The sequence below is a fragment of the Trichoderma evansii genome (assembly GCF_050947405.1).
Source record: "Trichoderma evansii strain SZMC 28006 chromosome Unknown GGI43scaffold_15, whole genome shotgun sequence".
Taxonomy (NCBI): domain Eukaryota; kingdom Fungi; phylum Ascomycota; class Sordariomycetes; order Hypocreales; family Hypocreaceae; genus Trichoderma; species Trichoderma evansii.
The window spans coordinates 153,996-179,194 of NW_028145191.1; the positions used below are offsets into that span (position 1 = coordinate 153,996).

At 46.4% G+C, this 25,199-nt stretch overlaps 7 protein-coding genes across 7 annotated transcripts; 4 read left to right on the plus strand and 3 right to left on the minus strand.

Annotated features, from left to right (window-relative positions):
• Nucleotides 1-2,457: 2,457 nt before the first annotated feature.
• GGI43DRAFT_385332 (transmembrane amino acid transporter protein-domain-containing protein) lies at nt 2,458-3,951 on the plus strand (the record flags this gene model as incomplete). Its single annotated transcript, XM_083203641.1, has 2 exons — nt 2,458-3,828; nt 3,892-3,951. 2 exons carry the CDS (start codon nt 2,458-2,460, stop codon nt 3,949-3,951), a joined length of 1,431 nt encoding a protein of 476 aa, XP_083058787.1.
• Nucleotides 3,952-5,686: 1,735 nt separating this feature from the next.
• GGI43DRAFT_409187 (uncharacterized protein) lies at nt 5,687-7,040 on the plus strand. Its single transcript, XM_083206476.1, has 2 exons — nt 5,687-6,928; nt 7,015-7,040. Exon 1 carries the CDS (start codon nt 6,240-6,242, stop codon nt 6,915-6,917), a length of 678 nt encoding a protein of 225 aa, XP_083058788.1. The 5' UTR covers nt 5,687-6,239; the 3' UTR covers nt 6,918-6,928; nt 7,015-7,040.
• Nucleotides 7,041-8,687: 1,647 nt separating this feature from the next.
• On the plus strand, nt 8,688-10,174 carry GGI43DRAFT_94823 (CaiB/BaiF CoA transferase family protein). Its single transcript, XM_083210561.1, has one exon. It carries the CDS (start codon nt 8,838-8,840, stop codon nt 10,155-10,157), a length of 1,320 nt encoding a protein of 439 aa, XP_083058789.1. The 5' UTR covers nt 8,688-8,837; the 3' UTR covers nt 10,158-10,174.
• Nucleotides 10,175-10,192: 18 nt separating this feature from the next.
• On the minus strand, nt 10,193-13,431 carry GGI43DRAFT_423880 (uncharacterized protein; the record flags this gene model as incomplete). The annotated part of the gene is made up of 3 exons (XM_083208294.1): nt 10,193-11,581; nt 11,671-12,111; nt 13,030-13,431. The coding sequence occupies 3 exons, from the start codon at nt 13,429-13,431 to the stop codon at nt 10,193-10,195; spliced, it is 2,232 nt and encodes a 743-aa protein (XP_083058790.1).
• A 980-nt stretch (nt 13,432-14,411) lies between these two features.
• On the minus strand, nt 14,412-17,174 carry GGI43DRAFT_428627 (GMC family oxidoreductase). The gene is made up of 2 exons (XM_083208989.1): nt 16,312-17,174; nt 14,412-16,257 (listed from the first exon to the last, which is right to left on the minus strand). Exons 1-2 carry the CDS (start codon nt 16,528-16,530, stop codon nt 14,659-14,661), a joined length of 1,818 nt encoding a protein of 605 aa, XP_083058791.1. The 5' UTR covers nt 16,531-17,174; the 3' UTR covers nt 14,412-14,658.
• A 1,447-nt stretch (nt 17,175-18,621) lies between these two features.
• Nucleotides 18,622-20,138, minus strand: GGI43DRAFT_409192 (DOPA-like domain-containing protein). The gene is made up of 3 exons (XM_083206477.1): nt 19,401-20,138; nt 19,232-19,314; nt 18,622-19,152 (listed from the first exon to the last, which is right to left on the minus strand). The coding sequence occupies exons 1-3, from the start codon at nt 19,577-19,579 to the stop codon at nt 18,875-18,877; spliced, it is 540 nt and encodes a 179-aa protein (XP_083058792.1). The 5' UTR covers nt 19,580-20,138; the 3' UTR covers nt 18,622-18,874.
• Nucleotides 20,139-23,018: 2,880 nt separating this feature from the next.
• GGI43DRAFT_94919 (major facilitator superfamily domain-containing protein) lies at nt 23,019-25,199 on the plus strand. The gene is made up of 3 exons (XM_083210563.1): nt 23,019-24,321; nt 24,387-24,512; nt 24,574-25,199. The coding sequence occupies exons 1-3, from the start codon at nt 23,383-23,385 to the stop codon at nt 25,036-25,038; spliced, it is 1,530 nt and encodes a 509-aa protein (XP_083058793.1). The 5' UTR covers nt 23,019-23,382; the 3' UTR covers nt 25,039-25,199.

The following is a 25,199-nucleotide window of genomic DNA, read 5'->3' on the forward strand; positions in this document are numbered from 1 at the left end:
GGGTTACTGGTTGGAGGACTGGAGGGGTGGCTGCTGCAGGTGACTTGGGCGTGAGAAAACAGCGAGATCCAGTCTGCAGAGGTGGCTGAAGATGGATGGGTTTGCACAGCGGCTCGGCCCCCGTAAGGTTCGCTAGGAGGCCCCCGGGGTAATGCTGGGCCTGCTGGAAGCAGCACGCTAGCCGAGTCGCCTCAGGCCACGACTACTAGTTGACACCGCTGGTGCCTGCTAGCGGCCCTGCGACGCTGTGCTAGGCGGTGCTAGGCGGTGCTTGTACCTGCGCGGACAATTTGGGCTCTCCGTTCCCACTGTCATCGCCAGCGGGTACAAGCCCTGCGCTGTTCATGCCTGGCGCGGTCCAGCGAGGCTTACGCAAGGCACGAACTTGGCGGCCGGCACTGAGTGCCGCAATGTGGTGTGCAGGCAGACGGTCTGCCGATGACTAAGATCGGTCGGCAGTGTCAAACAATTTTTTTTTTTCCCGAACGCAGGCAGAAGGTTTCAAGGTTGGTTCTGGCTGCGTCTAGCCTGCAAACGTCGAATCTCTATTCGCGCCACACACGCCCCATTACTCGCATTGATCGCCCCGACGAAATGAGGAAAAAAAGAGAGTCAGACCCGGCTGCCTGACAGCTCTGGTCCCTGGGTGGCCAAGCAGCGACCGGGTTGGGCCACAGCTCGCCATTATCAGTACATAATGGATCCTGGCGCCTTGACCTTGATGCTGGAGACTGTCCGTGAACGGGCACTCATACGAGAATCTCGCTTGGTCCCAGCGTTCGCCTCCTGCGACGAGGCATTATTCGAGCAAAAACCTGGTCCCCCGAGCCATCTCCGCTGGACTGTTGACACATCGAAACTGGCCCTGAGTCGCAGCGGGATCCATCTCGCAGAGTCGCAGCGACAGCACAGTGGACAGTCGGTGGCCCGGTGGGCTCACGGTGGGTTTGCGATGGAACCTACAGTGGCTTGAGTGGGCTGGATCAGTGGCTTCGGTGGGCCCCGGTGGACCGCAAGGGAGAGGGGTCCGCTATTACGGCGGCCATACAGAGCGCAGGGAATCGCAACCGTCCTATCACAATGACGTTGCGGGCTGGCAGCAAGAATGAGACGGCCGCGCAAGGAACGAAGAAAAAATCTTGTCCAGATAGACCTCGAGCCGCCAAGCAAGCAGGGTCCACTTGGCAGAAACTCGCTTCCATCACAAAATCGCAACCCACAACGAAACTCTGGTCAGTCGTTTTACGGTCTTGTTCAGGGTTCCGCATGGATCCGGCAAGCACGGCAGGGTCTTGCTCCCTGAGATCAGGTCAATGTGCGAGATTCACCTCCAGGTTTGCGTTGCCCAGCTCGGCCACGATGGCTTCTTTTTACGTACAAGAATGCGGAGAAGCGTTTCTGACACGCCAGATGCTGTCGATTGTCGTTTTGCGGGGGTCTGGGGTAGAGGGACCAAGCAGGTCATTAGGCATAGGGGACACTGACGATGTAGACATTGGATGCCTCAACGAGTGGGAGCCCGAGCTGAGATGAGCTGAAGTGAACTGAGGCTGGACCGTGTGTCTCTCCCTACCTGCAGATGAGCTTCGCATATCATGGTCGGAGCACATGAGTTGGGCAAAGTGGAGGGTCTGCCAGTGAGCGGCAGTCTAGAGTCTAGATTGCCCGCCCATTTCAAACACTTAGAATGGGTTCGCGGTTTCTCTCTTATCTATGGAGAAAATCTAAGAGCTTGCAACACCGAGGTCCGGAGCACACGCTGGGCCGGAATGTTGCAAACGCCTCTCGTTAAAGCATCGTACGAGCAACTGCCTCTGCGCGAGATCCGGTGGCCGGAGGCTATCTGAGAGGCGCCAGCCATCTTGGAGGAGCCCATCTAAGAGGAGCCTATCTTAACGCCGGGATTGTGTGATACGCCCACACCGTCCGTGGCGTTTCTGCTCCGACACCACGGCCACCCCGGTTTCGCCTCTTCTGGCGCTGCTCCATGCAGACTTTGGCAACTCTATGGTATTAGCTTATTCGACGATGGTTGCTTGGTTGTTTGCCCTTGCTCCATTCTCGGCCCTTTGTGGACTGGGCTGGCCATTGATAACGAACCCTTACCAACTTGAATGTGAGCAGAAAGTGGCACGTAATGACTGACTGGCCGCTCCTTGGGGATCGACCTCGGATCTGCACAAACCACCTGGGCTGGGTATTAAACTTCCTCGTTCGCCTCCACCTCCGCACTTTTTCATCTCGCTTCCTCTTTCACTCAACCCTTCTCTTCTCTCATCCTCAACAGCCACGGCGGGTTTATATAGGCCTGGATATCGTCCTATTCTTGCCTTGTGATAGAGTGTCAGCTTGATTTTCTTTTCTTGCTCCTGTCTTATACCAGATACCCAATCACTGTCTCTACTCACTCTCAGTCATTGATACCCCATTATACCCTCATACACACACACATTCATCATGTCTGATACATCAATCACCTCCCCTTCGGGGTCTGAGAAGGGCCGCCGCTACGATGACAAGAAGAACCCCACCTCCAACATGTTCGACGATGCACCCATCGCCGGCGAGACAAGCGATGAGTTCCGCGAGGATGTCGAGCGAGCCAAGGCGCAGGAAGGCGAGCAGAAATTTCATCGTCTGGGATGGAAGCGTCTGACCGTCGTCCTCATCGTCGAGGCTATTGCTCTCGGCTCTCTGTCTCTGCCCAGTGCTTTTGCGACTCTCGGCATGGTCGCTGGTGTCCTCTGCTCCGTTGGTCTTGGTTTCCTCGCCATCTACACAAGTGACCTTGTCGGCATGGTCAAGATCAAGTTTCCCGAGGTTGCCCACTACGCTGATGCTGGTAGACTGGTCGCTGGTCGCTTTGGATACGAACTTGTTGGAGCCATGTTTGCCCTGCAACTCATCCTGCTTGTCGGTTCTCACTGCTTGACTGGTACCATTGCTTTCCTCAACATTACAGAAAACGCCACTTGCTCCCTCGTCTTTGGAGTTGTCTCTGCCATCATCCTCTTCATCCTGGCCATTCCTCCGTCCTTCACCGAGCTTGCCATTCTTGGTTACATCGACTTCGTCTCCATCATCCTCGCCATTGGTATCACCATGATTGCCACTGGTATCAAGGCCAACCACTCCGCCGGTGGACTGTCTGCCGTTGACTGGTCCCCATGGCCCAAGGAGGATCTGTCCTTTGCCGACGCCTTCATCGCCATTACCAACATTGTCTTCGCCTACAGCTTTTCCATCTGCCAGTTCTCATTCATGGACGAGATGCACACCCCCACCGATTATAAGAAGTCTATCTGGGCTCTTGGTCTCATCGAGATTGCCATCTACACCATCACCGGTGCTGTGATTTACGCCTTTGTCGGAGTTGATGTCAAGTCTCCCGCTCTGCTTTCTGGAGGTCACCTCATCTCCAAGATTGCCTTTGGTATTGGTCTGCCCGTCATCTTCATTTCCGGATCCATCAACGGCACTGTCGTCGGACGTTTTATCCACGGACGCATTTACAAGAACTCCGTCATCCGATACGTCAACACTACCATGGGATGGGTTACCTGGGTTGCGCTTATTGCCGTCATCACTCTCATCGCTTGGGTTATCGCAGAGGCCATTCCCTTCTTCTCCGATCTCCTGTCCATCTCATCGTCTCTCTTCATCTCCGGCTTCACCTACTACTTCCCCGCCATTTTCTGGTTTGTGCTCCTCAAGGAGGGAAGCTGCTTTGAGCGAAAGAACATTGTCCACTTCATCCTGAGCAGTCTTTCCATGATTGTTGGACTTGTTGTGCTGGTCTGCGGAACCTACGCCAGTATTGTTGATATTGTAAGTATTGATTCTCTCTCAACCTTTTTACGCCATCGACCAAAGACTAATTCATGGCTGCAGATGAACCAATACAAGGCCAAGACCGTCCGTGGTCCTTTCACTTGCGCGCCTCTTGCTTAAGTTAAATCTGCTTGCATGGCGTTGCTTTTATGAATCTGTATATTTATTATGAAGACATGTATTTTATTTTCTGTATGATGATTTCCATAGAGTAGAGATACAATGGATAAAGCGCTTCTACTTGTTTACCCCATCTGACCCTCTATAATCTACGCTTAATTTTTAAACTATTCTGTTCCGCGTAATTGAAGTCTTGAATCTTGTTTTAGGCGAAGTTTTCGTCGTGTTAGCCTTTTACGCTACCCCATGGGATAAAATGCCGTGAATCGTACCGATGCTACCCGAGGTGGATATTAGCGGATCCTAGATCTCACACTCCCCTAGATTCTAACGTCCAGCTCTATCTTGCGCCCAATTTAAGAAAATGCGGAGGCTTATTAATAAATAAGCGATACGTCGTGCATGCGCCGTTTTCATGGGGAAAAACATCTCGTGTAAGTGGTGGTGGTGGTGGTGATGTTGAGCGAAGGAGATATCGGCCGCACTACGGGATGGCGTCGAAACATTTACGTGGCGTCAAACTAGCTGGACTGGCTGTGCGCTGCTCGGCTATATGCTTGCAGATCTAGATGAGGGGTTGTTTAGATAGGGCTGAGAGGGGTTTATGGGAAATAATGCCGTATAGCTCAGGCGAGGCGTTTATAGACTGGAATTAACTGCCGCTGCTAAAGTAGGCTGAGGGCTAGAACAATTGGAACGTAGGTGAGCTATTTGAGGGATATACGCGGACTGTGATATGAGCAAAAGCTTTGAGGAGTATTTTTTGAGCGCTAATGTTTTGGTTTTGAATGGATTGGAAGAAGTGAGTATATGGGGTACAGCTGTGTGTTACTACGGTCAGAGATACGTTGACTTTATAAATCACAAGAGGATTGCACTGACGGCAGTGTATTCGTCTTTATTCATACCTTATGATTTGTAGACTGCGCAGCTGATCGAATTCTTGCTTTTTACTAACCCATTGAAGCAATTAGCCAAATTAATTTTCCTCTAGATATCCTTGGGAAGACAGGGGCCGTTTTTATTGCCCCTTCTTCCCTTCCGCATTTTATATATATGCTTGATTTCTCTGATCTCGTTGACTTTAACCTGGCTTTTGGCCGGCTATTAGCTTGTTCTTTAATTTCTGCTTGTAATAAGCTAATTTCTTTTTAGTTGTTGTCGCCTCTCTGAACTGGCTCACGCTCATACAAACACATCCACGAAAACCCAGCTTGCCAAACCGCTATTAAGACCACAGAGCAAGAGCAAGTTACAAAACTATTTGATCTAGCTGTTACAGCTCTATTCCTACAAGAACGAAACTATTACACTAGCTAGGGGTTAGTTTATATGGAGAGCGTGTGTTGTTTTTCTTATCTAGTAAAAATAATCTTATTCTTTTTATATCTTATTCAACTGGGCTTCGCCCGAGTAACTATTTCTCTTCCGCTTCAGTTCCTATTGGGAAAGTGCGTTGTAGAGATCTATTAAAAAAAGCTTTAATGTAAACAATAAAGAATAACATATATTTAATGGTAGTAATTGGGTATTTAATCGATATTGCTTGTTTCAGAACTATGCCTGTAGAGTGATAAAATCTAACTTTAATGTTATCTAATATACTGCATCGTGGCCAATACAATTGCGTATGCTAATCGATAAGGTAATGTTGGAGACCCAGGTGGTGTATCTGGGTTCCTGGTGCTGGGCGACGGTACACGTACCAGGGCTATGGCTCGAGATTGGTCGCACTCGACAAGGCCGAAAACAGCACCAAAGACTACCTCGATTCCCATCGCTAGTCAAATACTAGTAGAAGTAGCCAATAAGCAGAAACTTAGGATGTCAGAAGGAATTCTCTAGCAATAAACCGCAGCCACAGTAAAGGCTAAAGTTCTAGACATGCAGGATACTACGCAAAAGGGAGTGCGGAGGAGCTGAAATTTTTAAAGGAAAAGACTTTTGGCCAACCGGTATTCCCGCCATAGATCTTGTTGCTCTGAATTTCCACTATGTGCCCGTTCATAATATACACCTGCAAGTTCCGCCGGCAATTGTCAGTATGGCTTTCACGACCCAGACATAGAGTCCCAGCAGGAGTTCAATCTTCCGCAAACGGGAAGCCTCTGTCCGACTTTGGCCTAGAACGCTTCATCAGCTGAACAACTTTTTATCAGATACTGTACTGGCTCCAAACCACCTATCCATAAATAATTGCCACTCACCCATCTCCAGATGCAACCCCAAGAGTTACAGAGTCTTTGGTATGTCATTCTACGGTGACTAGATTTCCTTGTCTACCTAATATGTTCAGATACGATCTTCCACGGAAAAAAGGCTTGACGGACTTCGCTGCCGTGTTGATTCTACTGTCAACGTTTGCTGGAACCATCACCCTTAGTACCCAGTTTGCTCTCACTGACTGCAAGGGCACCCGAGTGCAGGCACTTCTAATACTTGCATCACAATTTTTTCTTGCAAGCCCATTCGCTCTTTTAGCTGTGTACCTTTTCTTGCATAGGTTCCCAGACGGTTGTGTGGTTGATGGCTACTTACGTGGCTGTGTTATTGCGCAAATTTGCCTCGCTGGATTTATGATAGGCACAGGATTTGTTTCTTTGAGTGTCAGCATCTTATACTTCGGGGCAAATTGGACAGGGCCAGCAGGTATCGCAATGACCGGCTCCATTGTTCTTGTTTTGGCGTATTCGGCATTTGATAACTTGTGCTGCTACAAAAATCGTCGAAAACGTGGTAATACTGGAGCTCACCAAATTTGTGAGGAGTGTGGAGAATGTGGACACGGTCGACAATTGCCTGGTCCTCACCCGAAGTGGTCAAAGACTTATGCATGTTGTGCCTGGGATGCATGTGATCTTTGGGCTTTTTTTATGCTGGAATACGCCGCTGCAATCTCACTTTTGGTTTTTGGCATTATCCAAGTCCGAAAGGCACCAGCAACCCCTTGCAATAAACTTTCATGAATGAATTCTAGGTAAGACTTTGTGGATTTTTTTATGGCAGCTGTTAGCATATAGCCCTAGTATAGAATTTGTTTTTAAAATTTACTAATTGAAATAGGTCTTTATTTAAAAAACCAGTTGAGGCTATTTTTAATATTAAATTAATAGAATTATAAAAGTTAATTCTTCCTGTTATAAACAAGTAAATTATTTATTTATAACAGTACCTGCAAGCAGGGTACGCGTACGATAGTTAGCAGCGTAGGCTAGCTACACTAGTGGTCGTTGAACTCTTGCTTGTAATAGAGGCTGTATTTGTATTTGTATTTGTAGATGTTGTCATTTCTGTTTGTAAACGAGACGTTGGATCGAAAAAATGCCGGTGTTTGTAGTCAAAGGCGAAGATGGAGAAGTGGTTGTGTAGCAGTTTGTAAGCGGTATTGAAGCTATGGTAGTGGCCTTGATGGTAATTTGACTCTCTCTTATTGGATAAGACGACGAATAGGTGCGTGAATCCTAATTTTGGAATAATAATGTGCAGCGGTGACTATATCAAGTGCTTGATCAAATTCTATTGAAAAAGGGAATGGGGAAATATTTGAAGAAGTTGTTGAATCCCTAAAAGGAGAGAATATAGGTAGAGCGGTGTCGATGAAAATGGTAGAAGCCCGCCTTCAAAGTGCGACAGAAGCGCCGACAGCGTGAGCGAGCCGAGAAAAGTTGCAAAGAATTCCTCATTATGATAATTTTGTCGACTTTGCAGAGATCTAAGTAGCTTTCTGAATCTGGTATCTGAATCACGCGTGAGCAAGAAGCAACAGAGCAGAGAGATTTGATCTATGGGATATTGTTTTTTATTTCATGCTTCATCTCTTCTCAATTATAAAATCGACTTAGGAAGTGATGTACATTAATCCAATTTGCTACATCGCTGAACTTATAAATTGTCATTGCAAAATTGTGGCAGCTATGGTCATCTCTTGCGGCAATTTGAGGCGCTCTTCTTGAATACATGTAAAGTCGAATTTCTGGGAGCCAGATTCTCACCTCCTTTGTATATATATAAACACCATAACATTCAATTATCTAAGAAAAAGACAAAGAGGTACGCGACAAGAACTACATGGCACACACCACCGCCAATTCGGTAGCAGTCTTAGCTTTTCTTTTACCACCCCGTTCACTTTCTATCGTAAACGCGACCGTACATTGCATGCGATTTGGGTAAGGAATTATATCCTATTTCTCTTGAATTACCGCCTAGTGTTCCACGGCCTTATATATCACGGTGTCATAATTGTGCGTATAAAGTAACAGAGCCCATTGATAATGCCGACTCATGAACTCTTTGTACCTGAATAGCACGATTACCAGCCTACATTCTTTTCATCCAGCCTTCTTTTGATTCGAGATTTTTCAATAAAACTCTTAGGTACATGTATCTATAGCAAGGCGCAGTTTTTTGATAAGATTATTGTGAATATACATTTTCCTGGCCAAGGAGCTATCGGACAGTTATTCGTGCTTGTGCCGGCTGATGCGTCGAAGAAGTCATAGTACCCCTCTGAGCATTATTGACAAACATAAGTGTGCCAACATATTTCAATTGCGTCTCCATCCTATTCGAACTACTTCCACCTAAATTGCCATTTATGCTAAGTCATCCAGACTGCTCTACTACAGTACCTAGACACGCTATCACTTTCACAGAAACCCCACTTCATGTCCCTCGGCAACTAAGAAAAGGCGGCAACTGTACTGTAGTAGCCTACTTAACCTCAACTAAAATCAATATTGCCAGTGCAATTATTTAGAACACGTATTAAATGCTGAACAAGGTCTTGAAAACTGATCTTGTCGAATTATATGTAACTATTCTTGAACTGATACAATATCGGCCCTCGCTCTGCCTCCGTCCAGTGCACGTTGCATCTCGTTAAAATGACCCCTCTACGTCCAGCGCTTATCAGCTGCAAGGCTACCCACAGCCCTATCAAGTCTATCTATATATATTCCCATCGAAGATTCACCTTGAAGCCTGGCAGATCTCACATCAAACCGAATTTTCAATCTTCTCAATGGCGAAGCCTAGCTACCGCACGCAAAAAAAGCCTACCTTTGGATGGTATTAGGGTAGTTTCTTTGGAACAAGCCATTGCAGCTCCCTTTTGTACCCGCCAGCTGGCTGATTTGGGAGCTCGTGTCATAAAAGTTGAGCGTCCCGAGGTGGGCGATTTCGCGAGGGGTTACGATATGCGTGTTAATGGAATGGCATCGCACTTTGTATGGACTAATCGTTCCAAAGAAAGCCTTGCACTCGATTTAAAAAATCCACGCGACTTGAAGATTTTAAAGAGAATCCTGCTCCAGGCAGATGTTATGGTACAGAATCTGGCCCCGGGAGCGGCAGAAAGATTAGGTCTCTCGTATGAAGAGCTTCAGAAGACGAATTCAGGCATTATTGTATGCGACATCTCAGGATATGGATCTCATGGGCCATACCGTGACAAGAAAGCCTATGACTTGCTTGTGCAGAGCGAAGCAGGCATGCTCTCTGTAACAGGCACAGAAACAGAGCCAAGCAAAACGGGTATCTCTATAGCTGATATCGCGGCTGGGATGTACGCCTACTCGAACATCCTGGCAGCACTACTAGAGCGTGGCAAGACTGGAAAAGGTCGCCGAATTGACATTTCCATGCTAGAGAGCATGGTTGAATGGATGAGCTTTCCCATGTATTATTCTTTCAACGGACAACCAGGCCCAAGCCGAGCAGGGGCATCTCATGCGACAATTTATCCGTATGGGCCATTTGAAACAGGCGCCGACGGAGCTTCCGTTATGATGGGCGTGCAAAACGAACGAGAATGGACCATTCTATGCCGAGATGTACTGGGAGATGCTAGCTTGGCAACGGATGAGCGATTTGCAAACAACACTCTTCGAAGTCGTAATCGAGAAGAATTGAAGAAGATTATTTGCGCTCGCTTCTCTGAGTTCTCTGCAGACGAGGTTATTGAAAAGTTAGACAAAGCGGGTATCGCAAATGCCTGTATGAATGATATGCAGGGCGTATGGAAGCATCCCCAACTTCAAGCAAGGAACCGTTGGATTGAGGTAGAAACGCCGAGTGGCGTCGTGCCTGGGCTACTACCCCCTGGTGTAGACGATATTTCACAGGTCAATAATGCAGAGGTTCCAGCTGTAGGACAGCACAATGAGGCAATATTTGCTGAATTTGGTGTCTCTGAAGAAAATTAGATAGTAATAGTATCACTTCACGTACATGCCACCGATTATTGTGGTAGTCCATGATCTGCCATGCCATCCATTTCAGACAGCATGGTGAGAATGTGTGTCAACGTCCTGTAGCCAGAACGAAAGCAAATGGACCTATCTTTATCTCTACCCCATATCTCAGTGCAAGTCACCAATGTCTCGAGGATGGTCTGTCTAGGCGGAATGGCAAATCCATCTGCGAGTGGTGCATCTCTCCGTAATAAATAAAGACTAGCTGTGAGCGCGGCGGCAAAGAAGTCAAGTTTGTATAGACGGCCTAATAAATCCTGATAGACGGAATTACCGCGGTGCTCGCAGAGATCTCGATGGTGAACTAGTATGGCTAAACTGCACTCGAGAGAAGCCCAGTAGGAGACAGGATATAGTACCGGAGCATTGGGAAGCAGAGCATGGCAGCGATGGAGTACCATCAAAACACGGCGAAAAAATATGTCCAGGATGGCGCGTAAAGAGTTGCTGCACTCGGGATGATCCATAGAGGCAGCCATCAGCCGTCGAACAGTGGTATTGTACTCCAGTATATCTGCGTAACATGCTACTTTTGTGCCGGAATTGACTCTCGCAATAATTTTGCAGATTATTGGAAATGCATCGCACAACGATAACCATGGACCAACTCCCTCAACATGAGGCAACGAAACGTCCTGTATATCTGTCCTCTCCAATATATCATCTGAGGAGAGGAGAGTTGGCATACCAGTAACTGCTGCTGTTTGTATGCAAAAGTAGACTATTGTTATCCATATGATATGGCCAGATTGCCAATCAGAGTAAGTCACCGCGTTCGTTTCGATAGGAATTGAAGTCGGGGGCTTGTGAAGACCAATACAAACAGCTAGGCGAACAATTATACCCAACAGTGTCCAGCTCGCATCGAAAGACCAACACGTGCCGTTGGACAGCTGTTTGACGAGAACAATGAGACATAAAGTTCGCATCACCGACATGCTTGGCCGGACCAAGAATGCCGTTTTGGCCAGACAGGCTTCGGCCGCCAGGCAAAATTCGACCATTAGCGCTGGATCTCGAATCACTGTGAAGCTGCCCAGCGCCAATACCATGAGAAATGTCGACAGCCAGGAGACGTCAACCTGCGTCGGGTCGTCCCAGAAACGGTTGACCTCATCATCGAAGAGAGCAGGATCGATGATAGGATGCACAGGCTGGTATAGCGCAAGGTAGCCATCAACAAAAGACTTGCAGTGTTTTCTATGGCTGTGGAGGAGACTGTTGACTTTATCGAAAGAGGAATATTTGATGGCGCCCGGACTGTTGAAAGGGAAATTGCAGGGAAGAGCAATGTCGGTATGGCAGTCAGCATGAAGCACTGTCAAGTTTTCGCCGTGTACAAATACATGTCCAAGATTGCGGGCTGAAGCTTCGATCTATAGCCGTTTTATGATCAGCCATTGTTAGCGATTTGTCTCCTTTATTAATATGATGCTTGAGATCTTATGGAATCAGAACCTCTTACCTTTGATACAAGTGTTTTCCAATGAGTCGCGCCCCGGCGCCGCGTATGCCACGATGTATATATGTGTTTGGGATCTTCATGTGCCGCTGCGCATAGAGTATCTCGACCCGCATCGCTAGCTGATGAATCGTTCTCAACTCGATGTGTATACGTGCATTGTTGGCCCCAGCCAGAGCTACGACATCGCGAGCACGGCAGTTCTTTGTCACAGCGGACTTTGAGTCGATGACATCGCGTGCAAGAGAGATGTGCGCGCTTCCTCCTCTTCACTATTTTGTGGATTTTCTGAGCGGCAATGATGGCAGATGACAGGACGGATTCATCGCTTGGAGGTGATGACTGCTCTGAGCTGGAGCGCGTAGAAATCCTATTTGTGAGATGTTCCGCTTTTGTAACTGATTGTGGCGAGTGGTCGTGGAGAAATGAACAGCTGACTTCAGCCTGAAGGCATCTTTCGCATGAAGGCTTGATTCTGTCGCAGCGAAGCTTTAGGAGGCGGCATCGACTGCACGTCTTTATCTGCCTGATGTTGGGCATTTGGGAGTCACTGCCAACGCCGGCGGCTTCAAGAGACGAGTAGATACGCGAGAGAGATTGAAACGAATAATTTTCAAGAGAATAACAAAGCGTATTCTCGCGATGGGTTGTTCTATGCTGACCGCGCGTCCATTAGGGTGACGTTGCAAGACCTGAGATTCGGCTCTCGAGTCTCTCGTGCTTAGAAGCTGTGCTCAGCCGGTCTTCGGACTTTTTGCGAAGTGCGGAGGATGCTCGGATTTAATTCCCAGAGGCGCAATTCAAGGATTATGTTATATACCAATAATGATGGTCTTAAACGCCATTAAATAATACGATTAACTTCTTGTCATGGCAAATACGGAGTTGTCAAGCTGAATTCGCAATGAGAGGCTCTGTTGGGCAGGTGGAGTTGTGTCTTTCTCGGCCGAGGTTACCACCCGTTAAACGCCGGCTGTCAGTACACGCTAACGCTGCGTCTTATCCTGATTTGATGAATAAGCCAGTTGCATTAACTTGGCGAAAGGCAAATTAAAGAATCGTTCGTCAATTTTAGAGACAGTAATTATTACGGCTATGATTAGGCGCCACCTCTAATTTTGGTTAGGTGCAAGGTTACAGACAAGAGAAGAACTGGATGCTGATTCGAGATGGTCATAGTGGCGCTAGATTGCTACATGTTGGGTAGATTGTATGCATTTTCATCGGTGTCTTGTGCGATGTGAATGAGCGACATGACATTGAACAGCATGTAACAAGATGCGCATAAATTTGGTTCGAAACTTGAATAATTCTTATTTAAAGTACATTGGTTATTCAGGGAATGTTGAATCTTGCACGAACGTCCGCTGGGAGACTGGCGATATACTCTGCTTCTTGGCCTGGAGGAGGCAAGATTCGTCCATATTCTGCCATTCTGGGGATATCACAAATGTAAACCCAAAATTTCGACTCTGAAACTCCAGTCACTTGGCTACCCTCCCTGACTATGCGCTCAATAATTCGAGTCTTTTGCTCCTCTGAGCGGCCGGCCCTGACATCTCCACGAACCCAAATTTGGTCAACCGTTACTGGCTCCGCGTTCAAGAATTGTTGGCTGGGTTCAACGTCTTGAAACACCACCTGACATAAATAAAAGGGTATATTTGAATCTTCGCAGTGGGTAGCGGTTATTACTCGCGCTAACGCCTGTTTCGCCTCTGCTGACAAGGCGTTTTTTGAAGCCGTTACGACATATGTTGGCATTGCAGAGTTTGGAGCCTGATTTTGTGACTTTGATTATAGCAGAGCTTGCTGCCTAATTTAAACGAAATTGGTCGTTTTGCCTGGTGAACTATGTGGTAAGTCAGTCTTAAACTCAACAGCCGTTAGCACCCTTATATATCTCTATTTGAACTCTATGAAGTTTTGAACGTAGTTCCACGATGAGAATGTGATGTCAAATTGATTCCAAATCAAAGGGTTTAGTAAATGCCCTTAAATTAGACCCTAGTAGCATAGGCGCATATATGTGGTTGGACAAAAACCAAATTGCAGCGTTCTGGCCAGTATGACATCAGGCTGTCCCGCACTTGATCGAAACCGAGGTTATTGCATTCGGCTCAACGGAGAGGGTGCAGATGCTACATGTAGGTGAGCAGAAGGCGACAAAGAGGTAGTCGAGGCGTGTCTCTCGAAATAAACATGCCCCAATCGATTATATTGAAGATATCTTCAATGGCGTAAGCAAACATGGGACGATATTTCTCTGGTGTCGCATGAAGAGGGTCTCCGAGAGCTGTGCCAGAGTTGGTAGCTTCTATATGCCGTTGATGGCTCCTTATTGGAGGATGAATAAAATTTTTCTTTATGGAACAACTCTCAAGCGCGCAGATAAAGATCAAAGATCCAACAACGCGCACGTCATCAAACACAATAATCCCAGAAAAAGTCAAACACACGATACATTGAGGCGATCTTATAGTAGATAATAATCTCATAGCTAACTGTATCGTGTGTTCAACTTCCGGGTTCCTTGTGGTTCATTGGCGTTACAGAGTCTCTATTCCCTGTGGTGGGCTGGCTGGTTGCGTGTTGATAGCTGTGCTCTTCCGTCCGCTGGGTGATTCCAACTTCGGGGGTTCCGGCTTCGATGCTGGTGCGGACCGGTGCGGTGGGGATAAGTCGGCTCCGGGTCCTACAGTGGATCTGGAACGAGTTCTGGGGCCGATCGACCGTGCCGCTGGGCAAGAATTTGGCCTTGGAATCAAATTACAGTTATCAAGAAGATATCTCCCAACAAAGTCAAAAGAAACAGCGAAGTTACAAAGGGAGAAGGCCGCGCTGTAACTCTTGCGGCGGAAACCAGGGGCTCTCACGGGTAGTCACATTTCACGGGCCAATCGCCTGACCAATAACTCCGGCGATCGAGGACTCTTTAAACTTCATAGTCAGACTGTTGTCTATTAAAACTTATGCTGGTTCTGCTTTTGTTCAAGCCCTCGCTCTCCTATCCTCCTTAATTAAGTCTGCAGCTTTCTCTGCAACAACATAAACCATAGCTTGGATGTTGCCTGCGGGCTGCATAGGAAAGATACTAGTATCAACTACTCTCAGCCCCTTGGTGCCATGTACTCTTAGCCTGTCATCTACAACACCGCCATGGTCCCTTGGCCTCATTGCCAAGCTGCATGCGGGATGAAATACGCTAACTTGACTCTGGCGAACAACTTCCCTAGCGTTCTCTAAGGTATCGCCCTTAACTGACGGGATGCGAGCGCCGTTAGGTTTGAAGATCTCTTTAAACGGAGACGTCTGCACAAGTTTCTCCGCAAATTGAACATGGCGCGCGGATATTTCCAAATCCAGCGGATTTGAGTTAAAGTTGGGATCCCAAGAGGGAAGCTTGTCCACATCTGCGCTGGTAATGTGTACACTGCCGCTGGAAAAGGGATGATTCATCATAGTCATAACGGTTATGTAATTTTCTGGGCTTGTTTGCAAAAAGCAATCCACTATGCTGGTCGGGCTGTCAAGGGCTTGAATTTGGCCGGGGAATAGAAAATACTCAACAGCCGGCTCGTCAGGCCCTTCAAGGAGCTCACGGAGTATTTTGCCATCCCGTGCCTGCTGTACATGCTTATCATGTGAAGCAAAAAAGGCCTTTTTAGCTTCTTCAGAGCAAACGCCTTCTCCATCAGCGAGAGGTGAATATGCAACACTTATTCCCGATTGGCCCAGTGGACCCTTGCCGCCATCCTGGAACTGCTGTATAAGTGCATTCAGGACATTTGGATCACGGAGCACATCGCTTGAAGGAATATCAGGATTAACTTCAAATGACTGGGTTGACATAGGATGATCTTGTAGGTTCTCTCCAACATTCGAGTTGTCGACAAGAACAGGGATCTCCAGTCGTTCGAGGAGTGACTTGTCACCAACCCCAGACAGTTCAAGGATTTGAGGTGACATAAGAGCTCCTGCAGACAGGATAATTTCACCGCCACCCAGTGTTTTTTTAGTGCCATCTTTCAGCCGGACGAGCACCCCAGTTGCAACAGGCTCAGGTCCTGAAGTAGTATCGAAAACAATTTTCTTTACAGTTGTCTCTGTAAAAACCGTCAAGTTTGGTCGACTCGCAATCTCTGGCGTGTAGTGCGCGTTGACAGCATAGCTTCGCGTGTGAGTAGTAGGATTAATGCTGGCACCCTGTTGGAACGCTCCCAGGGCCATGCCGTTTCTTGGATCGGTTTTCGTCTCCGGACCAAGCTTAGCGAAGGTTTCCATCCAGGCCGAATTTGCCTTGCTGTAATCTTCACTATAAGAGACTTGGATAGGTCCATTACCAGATACTGAGTCGTCATGATAGGAAAGGCCAACGGTATCTTTGGCGCTTTGGGGCGGAGAATGAAACGTCGCGAACTTGCTCAAGTATGGCGAAAGAGAATTATAATCCCAGCCCTTATTTCCTAATGCGCCCCAAGCATCAAGACTGCTTTTTGGAGGATAGAGCACCATCATGAAATTCAGGGCAGAGGATCCTCCCAGTTGTTTGCCACGAGCCTGAGCGATGACCCGGTTATTGAGCCTTTTCTGAAAGGTTTAGCGTTAGTTTAACATCAGAAAGTGCTGAAATCATAAACTCACCTGAGGCGCTGATTTAAAATTCCAATCATACTCAGGCTTGCCAAACATCCCAACAACAAGTCCCGGAATTTGGACGAGAGGATCTTGCGAGCGATCCTGTCCCGCCTCAATCACAAGTACATTAACGCTCGCATCTTCACTTAAGCGATTTGCGACTGTCAAGCCTGCAGTGCCTCCTCCTACAACAATATAATCGAAATTCTCCGAAGCAGAACCCATAATTGGTTTCTATGCAATGCGGGGCTGCAAGACGATATTGGTAGTTTTTTTTTTTCGTTCTTCAAAGGACCTCGGTAAGACGAATGTTTCTATGATGAAGAATCTGCAGAAGATCAAGCTGGGAACCTCCCGCTTTTTATAATATGACACTCATACGCGCAGTGTCTATAGCCATAGTTGGAGAATCGGAGTCACTAGCCTACGATACGGCATTTTGCATCATTTTCTTGAGCCATCCACCTAGAAAACGGGCGATTCGACCATTTTTGAAACCAAGCTGCATAGGCGATTACTATTTAGTATGTGAGAAGGAACATGTTTGATTAATAACCCCATGACCCCGATTACTATCTGACGTTTTTGTATAAAAATTTCCAATTTAGGCCTGGTATGAAATTTATTTTGAACTATTTGAAAACATACTTGGAATCTTTTATAAATAGAAGTAATAGCTTATCTGGTATATAGTGTAAACAGCAGCTAAACAGGCGGGGCGTGTATAGAAAGCAAATCGTTGAAAAAGTAAAGTATTGTCTCTAGCAGGTAATATGCAGCTTTTTTTTGTCATGTATGCTAGTCAGTATCCTAGTTGTATGCTATAGCTAAAATGACTGCTTATACAACCTATTTAGCCAAATTAAAATTAGTACCATTTCATTATTGGCAATGTACAACATAGCATGTGGGGAACTCAAGGGAAGTGCTAACTGCTAACTCTAGGTCTTACACTTATAACTTCCCAACTGAGCAAAACGGTGCGTCATCAAGATTCCCAAGCTACCTACAAGTGTGAAGAATAAACCAATCTCAGCCAGAAGTTTTAATGGATACCAGCGTCTTCGGTCACTGTAAGATGTTTGGTTAGTAGAAATGAATTAAGTATGGAATGCTTATCTAGTATCCAAGCTAACGTAATTAGCATCCAAAAGGGGGAATTTACCTAGTTAGTTAGATATAGCAATAACTAGAAAGGTGCTAGCTACGCCAATAATCTAAAAGATCCGTTAATACTGGCACTATATGCTCAATGGTATTGCCCCTTACAACTACTTATAAGAAACCCTATAGTGCCCACAGATAGTAATCTTCCTACAGTATATGCTTAACAATAACCCTAATAATATTAGTTAACTGAAGTTATATATTCTTAAAAGAATATATAATGCATTTTTATATATAAACGCTATAATTTAGCGGATAAGTAGTATAATTCAAACAATAAGCGCTGTAATTTAGTGGATAAGCGCTGTATTATAATACCCTATTTTACAAGATATGCTTTGATACATATGAGCTAAGCTTTATGTGATTGAAAGGTAAAAGGAGCTGGATAGAAGAGGTGAAGGGAAATCTGAACAAAGGCAAAACGAGTAGCTCGATGAAGAGAGCAGAGGGCGTCCGGGTGTCAGTTTGGACAGTAGAGTTGTTCATCAGAAGCACGAATAAACATGATTGATCACTTAGACAAAGAAACGAAGTGCTCTTTTTGGAGGTCGTTAGGGGATATTTACGTACAAGACTGGGGAAAATACACAAAAAATCGAGGTAGTTGAAGCAGCTGGAGATAGAGATGGGAAATGGTTAGAAGACGAAGGAGGGCAAGGAAAAGGCGAAGAGAGTAAAGGAACAGAATATACCAAGTCTGAACACGTCTTGCATCATATCTCACTGGATTTAAGTTAGTATTAAAAGATATATATTATCTCCTAGCGGAGCGTTATTCTTTGAACAAGTGTTGCTTCTTTGAGCAAGTGCCGCCTCCTTGGACAAGTGTTTCTTTCTTAATAATCATTGTCTCTTCAATAAGCTTTATTTCTGGTCAAGCTAAGAACTGAGCAAATGAAGAGGAAGTTATTTCGAGAATCTCATCACCTTATGCTTCCAAACAAGATAGTACGGCCGAACGAGCAGTGAAAGTCCTGATGGACTCAGCTAGAGGGGCCTGCACTGACACCGGGCTTCCATATACGCGCTGGCTTTTCGTTATGGAGGAGAGCGTTTATATCAATAATATACTCCCGACTTCAGCCAAAGAGGGAGTCATCTCACCGATTGAAACGGTGTTCAAAACTATCTGAGTTGACTATGAATTCTCAATCACACACATGAACCTGAGGATGCGTGGCATATGTTGAGAAATGGCAGAAAAGGCCATCTAAAGATACTTATTTGATCCGGAAGAACTGAATGGCTGCATTTTGAAGATTTACCTACTTGATGATAGGAAAGTGATTAGAGTATGAGATGTTAGATTTCACGAAACCGTCAAACAAGACCGTAATAACCATCCTGACGTCGAATTTAAAGCAGTCCTTGTAAACGCAAATCATCTATGTACAAGACTCTAAGAAGAGGAACCAAATATAGTAAAATCTAGAGGCACCTTCTCTCCCATCCAAATAGCCCGCTGCGAGTGGTCACGGAATGCAGACTCGGAAGATGACACTCCCTCTTCTGGAATGGTGTTGGGGTGGATAAGAGCCGAGAGGGGGCCCCTCCAGATGGCGAGCCAAGAAATAAATGCTCCGAACTGAGCAGGAGTAAAGACATTAACTTCAAACATGGCTACCGGATGTGGGCCGATTGGCCGATCCCAAAAGGTGTAGACTCTCAGCTCTGGGACTTTGAACGGCAGATTCGGTTAGTACGGCTATTGAGCAAAAATGGACCGTACTGTAGGATGATAGTCTTAGTTACTTACACTCTCTCCGGATGCGCTCCCAAAGCTCACGTGCATATTTGGTTTGCTCCTTGCTTTGCTGGAAATAATAGATGTGGATATCACTGGTTGGATATAAATCAGCGCTTGATCACCAATAGCCCAAATGCCGCAGAACGAAAAAAAGAGGACAGTAAGATGAGAAACTCACAAGCCTCCTCTTCGGCCATTATCCAGTGGCTCAGTGAAAGTATTATAAGCCTCGCTCAGGCCCTCGCGTTTGGGATTTACAAAGCTCTTTCCATCCTCATTCCTCTCTTCTGAGAGCGGGGGAGCATTCTCAAAGCTAGCCAGTGGCGAAGGATACTTGTATTTCAAAGGATTGGCCATTGCTTATTTGTCGAAGCTTTTTGCGAAACCAAAGAATAGGCGGTGGATGAAAATAGATCAACTGCGATGCAATTGGCGTCGTTGGAAGCTCTGTGAGGAAGCTAGATGGCGTGCTTAGCTGCCACAAAGTGAAAGTGCGTACTACTTCGGAGCACGTCGTAATACCGAATTAGCGGGTAGTGTCGGTGCACACTGAGAACGCTTGTTCGCTGGTGCAAGTATAGGCAGGTTTACTATAGAGTTGATAGTCGACGGGTATTATTTAATGTTTTTAATTTAATAATGAATTAATGTGACTTTCCTTCTCCTGAGAACTGGCTTATAATATTTCCGCAGTGCTGTGATAGGATCAACTTTATGTACCGTTGATTCTAACACAGAACCCCGCTGTTGAGCTTCTAGGTTGGAGTCTTGTTATAAATCAGCATTCGTATACGTATAGCCAAATTGTGGCGTTTCTCATTCTCTGTGTCATGATTTTGTTGAGATTGTTATTAATCCACAAGGATTGATAGATGGCTGAGCCCTTGTCTTATCAATCTGATTGCTTCTTTACGACAGAGAGATCCAGATTTACTGCTGTTTGTAGGCGATCCCACTTTAGCGCCTTGGGTGGGATGGGCGTGACGCCGGTTAGTAATGACGGGATGACTAATTAGAATTTCCTCTCTATGAGATTGAGTCGAGTTGTGTAGTGGGGCTATTAGGACGGTGCCATTAGTTGTGAGTTGCTTGCTCTTTATTCTTGCAAGACTTCTTTGCTGCAAGCATACATGCTTAAATTCCACAGCAAAGTTCTCGTTAAAATGGCTGCTATCAGTAACGATGGATCGCAAATTCTCGTTATCGCGATAGAAGCTGTTTTTTTTTTGCCACGCACTTCCTAAGGTTGAGAGAATGAGAGCGGTGCAGAATTGCTGAGTGTCTTTTCATGCAACTTGTACGATAACCGTCTCTCTTATATGTTTGGTATGGAATTAGTTGTGAAACACAAAATTGTAGCTAGAATAGCTTTCTTATGGCACCTCATTTTTTCTTCTTTGCAAACTGTGCATAGAGCCTATTAAAAGCTGCGTCTACTGCGCTAATTATGCTTCTCAAAGAAAAAGAAAAGGTTAAATAATTCTGAAGGATCGGGGGGAAATATTCCAAATAAATGGAAATTTCGATAGCTTCTCGACTTTTTATACTTAATTGTGAACAGAGATTATTGTTGAATAGTCTATGAAACCACAAAGGGGTTGTCAGAAATCGTGCCAAATATACATTTTGGCGTGTTCTCAATTCGTGAGTGCATAGACTTTTGGCCTTTTGCTATATAATAAACACTTCTAATAATAGAGAACGATTTTTAGGGTGGAGAACGTCTTGTTTACGGGCGCAAACCACACAAAACTTAGGCTTATAGAGTTAGTGATGTAGTAAATATACGAGCCCGCTCTTTGCAGCAACACGGCTATTGGGAAACAAGTCACAGCCGTCGCTTAATAGGTTGATTAGAAACTCACAAACATGCCCCCAGCTGATGGAATGTCACCGAGTGATATAAACCAAAGCACCAAAAAGGCTGATTGGCGGTTTTTACGACGTACCAAAGGCGATGTCCAGATAATTTGAGATTATGATAAATATTCCACTTTGGAGCTTCTGTACTCCCACGAACAGATGAAATAGGAATCCAGGCACATTCTTTCCGGTGCCCTCAAGCATATCTTGGCGATTAGATGAACTATCTGAGCATTAAGGTAGTGGGGCCCGGGATGTTATTCCGGATCTTTGGATGGCAATTCAGGGTACTTCGGAGACTTGCCGTAGTAGCAAAAACGTGGCAATGAATAGCCATACCCTCTGCGCCGCACGTTGCAGATGTCAAATTTCTTGGGAAATTAGTATTTCTGGGGAAATCTGCCATTAAACTAGTTTTGTATGCAAGCTAGATGCTAGAATCTCATGAATGGAACTCAGAGCCAAGCATGCTTGTTTCCAGAAACGACAAAAACGTTTCTGTTCCTAGATGCGTAGGTGCATGAAGTGTCGACATGTCATTAATGCATGTGGATGACCGACACGAGCTAACGGGGAGGCTCCGCGATGGTCAATAAACCGGCTATTGAATTAAAAATTCTTCATTTGCCGGAAGACAGCGAGTCAGCTGAATAGCCGCGTCCAAGCTCTTACTTGTAGCTACTAATATTTTAGCACCCATTGAGATTAGGAAGCAGCATTACCCGTTACAAGGTTAATGGAATGTGACCATTCATCTGGTGATAATTCACCTAATTCAGTGGAGATATTGGGCCTAGCATAATAGGCTAAATGGGAAAATGCGGAGAGCACATATATACATCGCCCTTTTCTCGTTTGCGAGTCAACAAGTTTGCTCCCAAAACTTCGGTCTAGCGAACAAACGCAGAGACGCTCAGAAGCTCCATCGCCGGCACTCCATCGGCGAAATGGCGACCATGACGCCAGTGCCGGCTTTCCGAACAAGCTAGGCATCGCATCCGCGGCTATGGTTCGCTCTACCCGGCAGGGATTCATGGCCCAAGTAAGCGTGGGGGGTTGTGATGCTCCCCAAATGAGGGCCTAGGACCGACGAACCACCAATCATGTGAACAAACTAGCAAGTATGGCCCGAGACCTCGCTACTTAACCGACGGCATGCGGAAGACTGAGAGGACAGTGGTTCGAGCTGTTTGCCACTGGCAACTGCCTTTGTGTAAATGTTGAACTGGTTTTCATCGTAGAGTAGGCTACATAGGTGGCTTAAGACGGGGAAAAGACCCGGGGAAATAGAAGGGAATGATCGTCCAAACTGGTCGGAATAAATGTGGACTACTGACTCGAAAACCGTTTGGAGTACACGTATTTGTTAGTGCGGAGAAGAGAATAGAGAGCGCCTCATATACCTACTTGATGGCGTCGGTGTGCCGTCGTCTCCAACTTTTTTTTTCTCCTTGTTTTCTGTCCCCCGCCTAAGGAAAAAAAAAGTTGGCACTCGTAAAAGTGACAAGGGTGATCTGCAATCTAGAAGGCAAAGAAAAGAAAAGGGCAGAAAAGGCGTCTCCACATAGGGCGTCGGCTCTTGTAGCTTGGAGAGAAAATGCCGCCAAAAGTGGCGTTATCCCCATTCAAAGAATTTTCTATACTTCGCGTGATCTCGTTGCAAGGGAGTTGTATAGAAGGAAAAAAAAACCTTCCATCGAATGTTAGCATTACGCTTTATTGAAACGGCGACTCGTTAGCATTGGATCATAAACGTAATAAGAAATTAGAGTAGAAGAAAAATCTTTTCGTTAGCAAACTCCATCAGCTCTTCCAATCCCAAGCTGCCGCCAATAGCTGCCGAGCTTGACTCAGCTTCCCTTAACGACTCCACCATTGTGATGCATCCAACTCAGCGTTCCTCGCGAGACAAGCCTGGGGTCCCCTTTATGAGTGGCCTATGCTTGAACTAGGCTGCCTAGAAATGGGGATCTCTTCTCCATGTCTCTCCATACCTCCATACCGCCGGGGAAAGTTTGGGGAGAACATGGACCGACAGGCTCTCAGTTAGCGGGGGTTGGGGTTTGGATACAACGCTGCGGCCGTTTAGATCGCTATTTGACCGTGTACTCCCCTTGTCCGGGCCGGCCATGTGACACTGTGAAGAAGTAGTTGTACTGCTACGGTATGCATCTGTTTGTCATATAAAAGGCTCTGCCCGCATTGTATCTCACAGAGGCCTGATCTGTTGGTTGTCGTCCCGGAATTGTTATTTTGATACCCCCATAGCTCGTCGTTTGTCTTCTTACACATTCACAATGACCGACGATATTTCCCGGGCCAACGAGCCGGGCTTCGATGCCGAAAAGCAGAACATTCAAAGCCTCGAGCACATGGCATCCAACGATTTCCCACAATCTCACCCAGCGGCCACAATGGACCCTGCGCGGCGAGTCCAGGTTGAGAAGAGCCTCAAGCGCAAGCTTGATCTCCGATGCTCTCTCTTCATTCTCATTTACATCATGAACTATCTGGATCGCAACAACATTGGTGCAGCCCGTCTTAAGGGCTTGCAAAAGGACCTCAACCTCAATGATACCCAGTATGCGACGTGTCTCAGCATTCTCTATGTTGGATACATTCTCATGCAGGTCCCCTCCAACATGTTCATCAACCGCATCCAGCGACCGTCTCTATACATTGCTTGCGCCATGACTGTTTGGGGTCTTATCTCAACATTGTCCGGCGTTGCAAGGGACTTTAAGGACCTGGTTGTCATTCGATTTTTCCTCGGCTTCGTTGAGGCTGCTTTCTTGCCTGGTGCCCTGCTTATTCTGTCTAAGTGGTACACTCGCCGCGAACTGACCACCCGCAATGCTCTCCTCTTCTGCGGTAACCTCATTTCCAACGCATTCTCCTCGCTTGTTGCCGCCGGAGTCCTGTCAAACATGCAAGGCGTCTTGGGCCATGCCGCGTGGCGATGGCTGTTCTTCATTGAGGGTGCTGCTACCATGGCAATCGCCATTTCAGCCGCTCTTATCCTGCCTGACCTGCCTACCAATGCGCGTGGCTTCACTGAAGAGGAGAAGCAGGTTGCCCAGCTCCGTATGCTTGAGGATGTTGGCGAAGCAGACACCGATTCCAACGGACAGGGCGCGTTTGACGGTCTCATCATGTGCGGCAAGGACATCAAGGTGTATCTCATGATGCTTACACTGACTGCTTATGTCGTCGGCCTTTCCTTCAACGCCTTTTTCGTAAGTGCACCTCAACTTCACGCTCGGGAACTCTTTACATGAAAACATGCTAATTATTTTCGCAGCCAACCTTGACTGGAACCCTCGGCTTTGCTTATGTTCCCACCCTTCTCATGAGCTCCCCTCCTTGGGTCTTCGCCTGTCTCATCTCTCTCGTTGTTTCATGGAACGCCGATCGTACACAGGAGAAGGTGAGTCGCAGTTATTTCCTACGCCTATATGCAGTTTTGGGTCTAACATTTTTTGTTCTAGTTCTTCCACATCATCTCTCCCATCATTATGGGCCTCATCGGTTTCGTCATTTCCATGTCTACCCTCAACATCGCCGCTCGATACTTCGCTCTCTTCCTTCAAGCTGGTTCTTATGCCGGATTCATCGTCTTCTACAGTTGGATCAGCTCCTCTTTCCCCCGTCCACCGGCCAAGCGTGCTGTTGCCATCGCCATGGTAAACGCTTTCAGCCAGCTTGGTAACGTGGCTGGTTCATACGTCTGGGCACTGCCTGAGAACGGATACCGTAAGAGCTACGGTATCGTTCTGTCTATGTTTGGCGTCACCATCGTTGGCTGTTTCCTGTTCAAGTTGATTCTCCAGAACTTGAACAAGAAGCTCGAGGAGACCGAGGTAGCCGTAGATACAGAGAAGACAACGCAGACCGAGCTTGAGGACCTAGATGAGGCTCTGCGAATGAGGAAGGGATTCCGCTACCTTGTATGAGTTTGCACGATGGTAATGATAGAAGGCATCTCGGAAGATTGTACGAGAGGGGCGACATATGTCATGATAATGAAAAGAATTCTGTAATATTAGGAAAAATAAGCACTGTATTCTGCCTGACACTGAGATGAAGAAATCCAGGATTTGTCAACAGACAAATA